This window comes from Myotis davidii, unplaced genomic scaffold (genome assembly GCF_000327345.1).
Source record: "Myotis davidii unplaced genomic scaffold, ASM32734v1 scaffold1, whole genome shotgun sequence".
Lineage (NCBI taxonomy): Eukaryota > Metazoa > Chordata > Mammalia > Chiroptera > Vespertilionidae > Myotis > Myotis davidii.
In genome coordinates this window covers 3,144,184-3,154,668 of record NW_006294681.1, presented here as the reverse complement: position 1 = coordinate 3,154,668, position 10,485 = coordinate 3,144,184, and the positions used below count along the sequence as shown (strand labels likewise).

General features: G+C 36.8%; 1 protein-coding gene and 1 pseudogene across 1 annotated transcript in view; both read left to right on the top strand.

Annotated features, from left to right (window-relative positions):
- The window catches only part of RAB2A (RAB2A, member RAS oncogene family), a 41,914-nt gene that overhangs the window by 3,898 nt on the left and 27,531 nt on the right, over positions 1-10,485 (top strand). Inside the window, exons 3-4 of the mRNA XM_006769049.2 lie at positions 6,287-6,369; positions 6,798-6,890. Coding sequence (XP_006769112.1) covers positions 6,287-6,369; positions 6,798-6,890 — 176 coding nt within the window. The remainder of the gene's footprint in view (positions 1-6,286; positions 6,370-6,797; positions 6,891-10,485) is intronic.
- On the top strand, positions 3,069-3,766 carry LOC102773558 (annotated as a pseudogene).

The following is a 10,485-nucleotide window of genomic DNA, read 5'->3' as shown; positions in this document are numbered from 1 at the left end:
AGGGTCGCGGGTTCAATTCTGGTCGGGGGCATGTGCCTGGGTTGCGGGCACATCCCCAATAGGAGGTGTGCAGGAGGCAGCTGATCGATGTTTCTCTCTCATCGATGTTTCTAACTCTATCTCTCTCCCTTCCTCTCTGTAAAAAATCAATAAAATATATTTTTTAAAAAAAAGAGTAGAAAAGCCCAACTGGTGTGGTTCAGTGGTTGAGCGTTGACCGATGAACCAGGAGGTCACGGTTCGATTCCAGGTCAGGGCATATGCCCAGGTTGAGGGTTCGATTCCCAGTAGTGGGTGTGCAGGAGGCAGCTGATTAATGATTCTCTCTCATTATTGGTGTTTCTATCTATCCTTTTCCCTTCCTCTCTGAAATTAATAAAAATATATTTTTAAAAATTATATATTTTCAGGTGTGCAATTTTATAATACACCATCTGTATATTGTATTGTTTTTACCACCACGAGTCACATCTCCTTTCATCACCATTTATCTTTCTCTTTACCCTCTTCTAACCTTCCCAAGCCCCCTTTTCCCTCTGGTAATCACCATACTGTTGTCTGTGTCTATCACCATACTGTTGTTTTCCCTTTGCTTAATCTCCTTGACCTTTTTCATCTAGCCCCTCTCCTCTGATAGCTGTTAGTCTGTTGTTCTTTGTATCTATGAGTCTGTTTTCTATTTTGCTTGTTAGTTTACTTTGTTCAGTAGATTCCACATGTAAGTGAAATCTTAAGGTATTTGTCTTTCTCTGGTTGGCTTATTTCACTTAGCATAATACTTTCCAGGTCTATTCATGTTGTCACAAAAGGGAAAGATTTCCTTTTTTTTGGGTCCGATTTCATTGTGTAAGTGTACCACAGCTTTTTTATCCACTCACTTATTGATGGACGCTTGGACTTTTCCAAATCTTGGCTATTGTAAATAACGCTGCAATGAACATAAGGGTGCATATATTCTTTCGAATTAATATATTGGGTTTCTTCCGTGTATTCACAGAAGTGGAATTGCTGGGTCATAAGGGAGTTCCATTTTTAATTTTTTGAGGTAACTCCATACTGCTTTCCATAATGTCTGCACCAATCTGCATTCCCACCAACAGTACACAAAGGTTTCCTTTTCTCCACATCCTGGCCAACACTTGTTTATTGATTTTTTGATGATAGTCATTCTGTGAGGTGCTATCTCATGTGGTTTTAATTTGCAACTCTGATGATTAGTGACATTGAGCATCTTTTCATATGTCCATTGGCCATCTATAGGTCCTCTTTGTAGAAGTGTCTATTCAGGTCCTTTGCCCATTTTTTAATTGGATTGTTTACCTTCCTGGTGTTGAGTTTTATAAGTTCTTTATAAATTTTGGATATTGGTTAGCAAATATATTCTCCCATTCAGTGGGTTTTCATTTGTTGATGGTTTCCTTTGCTGTGCAAAAACTTTTTAGATAGATGTAGTTCTATTTGTTTATTTTTTCTTTTGTTTCCCTTGCCTAAGGCTAAGTATCAGAAAAATTAAGTGGTAGTTTTCTTTCCTGTGTCTAAAAGGGTGGTGCCTTTGAAGACATCATGACCCCGCTCCCCCAAAGAAATCCAGGGCTTTCACCTGGAGGGTGCTAGGACCCAGTGGCTTGATCCAGAACTTAAGGAATGGTTAAAAAAACTTCTTTTAAAAGTTGTTTTCTGAATAGATTTTTCTCTTATTGTCATTGGTTTTCTTCCTTTCATACCTGATTTCCAAAACTCTTTACTGTATGTTATCTGACAAAGATTAAGGTTGGTTCCACACTTAGTTTATATCTGAGTGAAACAATTTCCCATATTGTTGTTTTGTAGTTTCTTTATACCTTGGATAGGAAGCTGCACTTTAAGTAAGAATCATGTCTATTCCTGGCCCAAGACATTTACAAAATTATTCTAGAATCCTTCAGGGAAAATTTTTCTAAATCTTATGGTTAATTGTATCAGCTTTAAAGAAATGATTCCCCCCCCCCATGACTAAGTCTCAATATCTTAATATATTTGTCATCCATTGTGTATTCATTTCCAGTTTCAAAAATAAAAGTAAGGCATTTTCCTTGAAAATATCCACATCTGCCATCTATGCTTTCTTTTGAAAATAGTTAAGTCCAGCTACCAGCAGATACCTCTGGAGGCCTTGCTGGCAGCAGATCACTGCCTCCCTTAAAGCACTCTTCCTTGGCCCTGTGCCACTTTTTATCTTTTATCAGAAGTCAGATGTGTGATATTCTTTGTCTCTGTTACAGTAAGTCAATGAAGGAACAGAAGTTGCACCCAGTTCCTATTCATTTACCCGTGGCAGAAGGGCTCAAGAAGGCTTAGTCTCACTATTAGACCCTCATCTAGCCTTTATCCACCCATTTTTCTATTCTTACTCATCATTTGCTTGTTGTCAGTTTTTCATTCACCTTCCAAGTAAATTTTATTCTCACCCAAAATTTGTAATATGGATGTTTTAAGTCTGTATATCTACTCAATTTCCCTAGAAATATTTTTATTTTATATTTACAAATATGTTTACATCATGTAAAAGTTTGTGAAACTATGTAAAAAAATCATGTGAAATGTACACGCTAAAAATACCTTTTCAGAAAATCACAGACATTTTTTTCACTCCTTTATAAAATATGTCAGTTTATACCCAGCTCCTCACCGCGAAAAATGAATATTTTTGTATATCAATGAACCAGTAAGAATGGATGATCAGAATTCTGTGGGGCTTAGGCAAAGGGCCTGGAACCAAGCACTGGGAACAATCCTGCCTCTGTCACTCCTGTCTGCTCCCATCCCCCCATCTCCCAGAACTGAGAGGCTTTGGGAGGCCCAACTATTTGGCCTCCTTCCGCAGCTGTTCATCAACTTTTTCTTGATGTTTCTCTCTGTGAAATCAATAGAAATATTTTAAAAAATAACATCTCAGCCTCTCCCTCCAAGGAGCATGCTTTTCCCTTCCCCCTCCTTTCCTTTTCCCTTCCCCCTTCCTCTCCCCATGGGGGGGGGGGGGGTAGGGGGGGGGGGGGGGGGCGGATAATATCTCTAGTGGGCTTCAGTGTCAATATGACCAAGTCCAAGAACCACACCAAAAGAAAATGGCACAGAAATGGTATCAAGAAACCCTGACCACAAAGATAATCTCTTACGAGTGTAGACCCCAGGTTCCTAAGGAACAAGTACAGTAAGAAGGGCCTGAAGAAGATGCAGGCCAACAACACCAAGGCCATGAGTGCACCTGCCAAGGTTATCAAGGCCCTTATAAAGCCCAAGAAGGTCAAGCCCAAGATCCCAGCAGCTGCAAGCTCAGCCAGCTTACCTGCATTGCTCACCCTAAGCTTGGAAAATGTGCTTATGCCCGCGTTGCCAAGGGTCTCAGGTTCTGCCAGCCAAAGTCCAAGGACAAGGCTCAAACCAAGCGCCAGGCTGCTGCTGCAGCATAGGCTCCAGCTCAGACTCCCAAAGGTACCCAGGCCCCCACGAAGGCTCCACAGTAGAGGCCTTTGTCAATGTGAGGACAGAAGGACTGTTGTGACTCCTGGGCTGCTGTCTGCATGGAGTTGGTTTCCCCCTGTGTACATTTATTGTGCAAATAAATCTAAGGCAGAGGGGGAAAAAAATCTCTATTTCCTAAGTTGGTATTCTTTTTCATTTAAAACACTATAGGTCAATCACAGTTTGGACAAGTTTATATAAGTGTTTTTTTAAAACTAGATTACGTAACCATTGGGCTAGCTTTATGCAGTTAGCTGTTGCTTGTTTATAGTTGGACTAGAGGCCCGGTGCACAAAATTTGTACACTCGGGGAAGGGGGGGCGTGCTCAGCCTGGCCTGCGCCCTCTCGCACTCCGGGACCCCTCACTTCTTACCGCCTGGCTGCCGCCACCACTGCGCTCACCAGCCATGAGCCCGGCTTCTGGCTGAGCAGTGCTCCCCCTGTGGGAGTGCACTAACCACCAGGGGCAGCTCCTGCATTGAGCATCTGCCCCCTGGTGGTCAGTGCGCATAATAGTGACCCGTCGTTCTGCTATTTGGTCGACTTGCATATTAGGGTTTTATTATATAGGATAAGCCATAGTAAAACACTTACTTGAGCAAAATCTTTTTTGGCTACTAGTGCCATTAACTAGGCCAGAGTGTAGGGTATTTTCCTACAAGTCAGCTCTCAAGAATTTGGAAACTATCCTGAATACTGGTCTTTGCTTATTATGTAATCAGAGATTTTTAAGATACATTTGACATTCATAGTCCTCACTTGGAATTGTGAGGGGTTTTAATTGCATTTTGTTTGATTTTTATAATGGTGGGCAAAGTCCTGATTCAGTGGATTCAGTATAAGGTGTGTATATGTTATTTCCATATTGCAACATGTTTGTTTTTGGTAAAATAATTAGGGAGGAATGGGAATAGTATATGGATGTGTGCTTTTCTCCTTTTCCTGAACTATTTTCCCTTTTATTATTTCTTATCTGGGCTGTAAACACGGAAGTTTTAGATCTGTAGTGGTGTTCCTCTAGTAGTATATTTATGTTAACTCGTCCCACCGAATGTTCCAGCAAGATTGTTTTAAAGGACTTTCACCTTACTCAGTGTTTAGGTGTGGCAGATACAAGAACTCTAAAACTGATTTTTATTTTAAACTAATAAAACGTTTATCTTTTTTTGTGTTGTTTACCACAGACTTGGTACATATAATTCACGGTGAAATGAATCTCTTAAAAATCTAGTCCTTAGTTTTTCCATGCTAAACAATTAAAGGAGAAATTCCCATAATGCTTGCAATTTTGAACTTGAATTTGAAAGGTCTTTTTTGAAAGATACATCCCAATAAATTATATTAATATAATTGTAATTAATTTCATGCTTCCATCTAGTAACAGCTAGTGTTTTTACCTCAATCTATGTGAAATGAGTTGGCTATTTTTACAGCCCTTTTATCTGTGGCTTTCTCAGTATCTAATTTAGCGTGACATTATTCTAAGTGCCAGAATTGCGCATGAGGGTCTAATCTTTAGTTTACACATAGAAGTTATTTTACTGAATCTTAGCATGCTATGATTTACTGGCATGTATAATTATTTAGGTGGGATGCACTATGACACCAGGATTCATTCTTTCACTCAACAGGCTTTGTCTGAATGTTGTTGTGTGCCAGATCCGGGCTGGGCACTGGGTGTGGGGGCATGGGAAGGAGGGAGTATGGTGGGAGGACCAAGAAGAACAAGGAATTATAAAGTATTGAGTGTTAGAACAGGGCAGAACTTGAGTTGTCTGTGTGCTTACTGAGAGTAAGAAGGGCTTAATATTCGCCTTAGAACATCAGAATTCAGAACATGCAAACATAAATATGTTTCAAGAAGTTAGTAGGTTTTGAATACAAAAATTCTGAAAACTGGCTTTATGTTTACTTAATTTACATATTTTTCTCAAAGGTAGAAAAAGTATTTTTGGTAAGAACTGTCTCAATTTTAATCTTAAAGGAAATAGGTATATTCCTTACCATCCTTTCTTGAAAAACAACATTAGTGCCAACAGTAAAAGAGAAATTAACTAATTTTACATAATCTCTGAAGTCTGTTTTCACAAGTGGATATAAAGATGACTTTTACATCCTGTTGCCTTTTGACAGCATTATATATCAAATACAGAGAAAATTGATTAAGTGTGGAGAAAAATTATATAAATTAAATTCAGAACCATTTTCTGTTTTTCATAATAAAATGATTGCTCAAAGAATTCCATCTGATGACTGTTGAAAGCTCACTGCAGTTTGTGATATAACTGATAAAATCTGCATCCTTGGCCTTCCAACAACCTTTATACCAGCAGATGGTGGGCGTAAAGATGTCATTCATCATTTATTTACAATGGACTTTATTTATTCTAGTGTCAACAGCTGCCCCAGGGAGTGGGTTATTGAATTCAAATGTGAGGCTCTGGGTTATTTGCTTCCTTTCAAATTTGTCTTCAGAGCTTAGTTGCTAGGAGTCCATTCTGTGCTCTAATAATGATTCATGTATTGTGAAGCCATTCAGTAAATTGGGTTGTCAGGGATTGCCAAAGAGGTCTTGGGGGTAGGGAGGTTGCATGTGCATCTGGTTGTCTGGTTGACTTGAGCAATAGTAGTAGTATGTGACTTTTTCCTAAGATTGGTGAAGTTAGGTTCCCTTCTTTCCTTTATGCACTCATTCCCTACCTGCCCATATTGTACATATGAATAATAAGGAAATGAAGAGGACAATTTATTAAAGGAAACTCTCAACCTTTTCTTTCCTCACAGGCAGGGCAAGAGTCCTTTCGTTCCATCACAAGGTCATATTACAGAGGTGCAGCGGGGGCTTTACTAGTATATGACATTACAAGGTGAGAACTTAGAAATTTTTCAGTTCAGTGGTCAATGCAAAGAATTCTTCTAAATAAATGTCGTTACAGTAATAAAAGTATAGCATTGCCTTTATGCCCTGGCTATTTGCCTTTAAACTTGTATGTCTTAATTGAAATATAAATTTACTACAAAAATTTGTAACTAAATTATTTTCTTATATAAAAAAGTACCCCAGATTGATCAATTTGGTAATATTATTTATATATTGAAACTTAATAAAGTGCTACTATACTTAATTTCTAAACGGAACTGTAATCACTGGATTTTAAATCCAAATATGTATTTGAAATCTGTTGTCATTACGTAAGTGGATGTGGCTAAAAATAATTATCTTTAATAAGTGTTCATTGTACACTGTGAGGGGAAATCCTTTGACAGTAGTAATAAAATTATCATTTATATTTAGGAGAGATACATTCAACCACTTGACAACCTGGTTAGAAGATGCCCGCCAGCATTCCAATTCCAACATGGTCATTATGCTTATTGGAAATAAAAGGTAAAGGGAATAATTTAAAGCTTTTTTGTATTAATTATGAAGACTGTGGATAGTTGTTTATGTGATCACTGTTGAAGTGCTTATCTTGTACATTTGTCCAAATGTAAGTCAGTGGTTTCTTAAATTATAAAATTTTGAAAATCCTAAGATGTTTTCTTTTAATTAAAATGAGGTGACATTGTTTAATAGGATCATATAAGTTTCAAGTGTATGTTTTTATGATACATGATCTGTATATTGCGTTGTGTGCCCACCACCCAGCGTCAAATCATCTTTCATCACCATATATTTGACCCCCTTTACTACCCTTATCCCCATTCCCTTCCCTCTGGTAACCACCATGCTGTTGTCTGTGTGTATGAATTTCAGTTTTATATTCCACATATAAGTGAAAAAATTTAGTTTTTAAAATACAGAAAATAAACTTGCGTGGAAATTATTATTTCAAGTAGTTTTTTGTTCTTAAAAATCCTGAAACACTTTTAAAATTGTTTAGTAGATATTACATTAGTACTTTTAAACTTACCTGTAAGGCTTTATATTGGTGTCATATTAATGTTTTTTTCTTCCAAACTTTATATTTCTAGGGAGCATTATCTGCAACAAATGTCCTTGTGCTTTACATTTAAAAAGGTAGTACATGGGAAAATGTTCTGTCCCGTAGTTTCTGTAAACTTGCAAGAGTGTGGGAAAGTTACCCTAATTTTAGTAGAAAATGAAATTAGTATTTCTAAAATGGTAGACACAGCTCATTCGTTCTTTAGGTTTATAAAGTAGTGTTAAAAGTTCATGTTTTTAGAAAGATAAAATCATGATTCTCAAATGATAATGAACACAGCAAAGCTTTTATTTATTTCATTGATTAATAAGGGAACCAGTAAGCTATTACAGTTTATTTAAAAGAGAACACGGAGTACCATATTAATATTCAAATAAGGAATGCCTACATGAATTTACAGATGGATACAAAACTGAACAATTTCCATAGGATGATAATATCCATAGGATGATATTTCATAGAGGCATAGTCTGAATTGCTATGAACCACATTATTTGCAATATTATCTGCTTTACAGAAGTTATTTTCTATCTTTTGCAATCTTTGAAAATTTGTGGGATGCAGTAAAAGCAGTGCTTAAAGGGAGATTATAACTAATACTTACATTAGGAAAATGTTTCAAATCAATAACCTGAATTTTCACTTTAAGACTAAAAACTAAAACAATAAGAGCAGATTAAACCCAAGATAAGAAAAAAAGGAAGTAATAAAAAACCCAATGAAATCAAAAGTTAGTTCTTGAGAAGATAAATAAAATAATATTGATTATGAAAAAGACACATTACCAATATCAGGAAGTGCTTATCTTCTACAGATACCATTACAGATACTTCAGATATTATAGGGGTAATAAGAGAATATTGTAAACAAAATCAACAGATTGGGGAGATGTTGGTCAAAGGTTGCAAATTTATAATTAGAAAATGAATGAGTTCTGGAGATCTAATGCACAGCATTATGATTGTGGTTACCAATTATATACTTCAAAGATCCTAAGAGACTAGATCAGTGATGGTGAACCTATGACACGTGTGTCAGAGGTGACACGAACTCATTTTTTTGGTTGATTTTTTTTTGTTTAATGGCATTTAAATATATAAAATAAATATCAAAAATATAAATCTTTGTTTTACTGTGGTTGCAAATATCAAAAAATTTCTATATGTGACAACACCAGAGTTAAGTTAGGGTTTTTCAAAATGCTGACACGCCGAGCTCAAAAGGTTTGCCATCACGGACTAGAGCTAAGATAATGCAGCAGATCTTAAATGTTTTTAACACAGAATGAAATAATGTGTGACATGGTGGAGGTGTTAGTTAATGTTATGTTGGTAGTCATACTGTGATGTAAATGTATCAATAAGATTATACACCTTAAACTTAAACTGAATACTGTGATGTAAATGTATCAATAAGATTATACACCTTAAACTTACACCGATTATATGTCAGTTATATCTCAACCAAAAATAAATGATTCCTAAATAATTTTTTAAGAACTATTTTCTTCATAGCTATTTGATTTCTAAATTCAAAGCTATAGTTACTTTAGTCTTCCTAAAATTCCTATATTAGATGACTACATCTTTAGAGTTCTTAAGTCCAAAAAAAAAAACCAAACAAACAAAAAAAACACCCCTAAATAAATGGAGAGAGAGAGACTGTGTTTGTGGATAGAAAACTAAATATTTTTAAGATTGATTTAAAGACTCATTGTAATCACAAGATGCATCAAAATTTTTTTTAGGAGGTAGAAATTGGCCAGCTAATTTTACTTTTATTTTTTTGTTAATACTCACCCGAGGATATCTTTCCATTGATTTTTAAAGAGAGTGGAAGGGAGAGGGAGAGACATAGAGAGAGAAAAACATTGATGTGAGAGACACACATTAATTGGTTGCCTTTAGCACATGTCCCCACCAGGGTCAAGGAACGAGCCTGCAACTGAAATAAGTGCCCTTGACTGTAATCAACCCAGGATCCTTCAGTCCGTGGGCCAATGCTCTATCCACCGAGCCAAACCAATTTTAAAGTTTATATGAAAATAAAAATTGATTTTAAAATTTGTATGAAAATAAAATTTGGAGGATTCACTGGTTTCACTAATATTGATTTCAAGATTTATTATGCTACTATAATCAGTTTAGTCTGATAATGGCATTCACAGACAAATCAGTGGAACAGAGGGAGAGGTCCAGACGTAGATCCATACATTATATGGCCAAGTAATTTTTTTACTAAGGTGCTAAGGCAGTTCAGTGGGGGAAAGGATAATCAATCTTTTCATCATATGGTGGTGTAACACTTGAATAGCTATGTGCCAAAAAATGAACCCTGGACCCTTACCTCATACCATATATACAAATTAAGTCATAGACCTAAATGTAAGAGCTAAAAGTATAAAAAGTGTTTAAAAATTCTAGAAGAAAACAAAATTTTAGTGTCTCAAGTATTGTGAAACATTTGTTAAATAGCACAGAAAAAAGGCATAGGGGGGGGAAATAAATTATACTTCAACAAAATTTAAAATTTCTCTTCAAAGATAGTTACAAAAATGAAAAGGCATGCTATCTGGTAGAATGAAATATATGCAGAACATATATCTGACAAAAAGATTTGAATCTAGAATAAATGTAGAATTCTTACAATCTAATATATAAAAACCCAGGGTCCATAACAACGGAAGGCTTGACTGACCCGAAGATCAGGCCCAGAGAGAGGCCCGAAGAGAGAGGCAGGGTCTGATCCACAGCCTCCGTGGCAGCTGTTGGTCAGCCATTGCCTCTCTCTCTCCAGGCTTTGCCAGCAGCCGCACCTCCCTTTCTTTCTTGGGCCTCCATGGGGGGCTGCTAATCACCCCCGCCCCTCTGATTAGTCTCAGAGATAGGCCCAGAGATGCTGACTGGCATGGAAACCGACCAATCAGAACCAAATCTGGGTGAAGTGTGAGGAGCCAATGGCTGCCTAGGAGGCGGAGATTTTGATGCTGACTGGCATAGAAACCGACCAATCAGAACCTCATCTGGCTGAACTGCG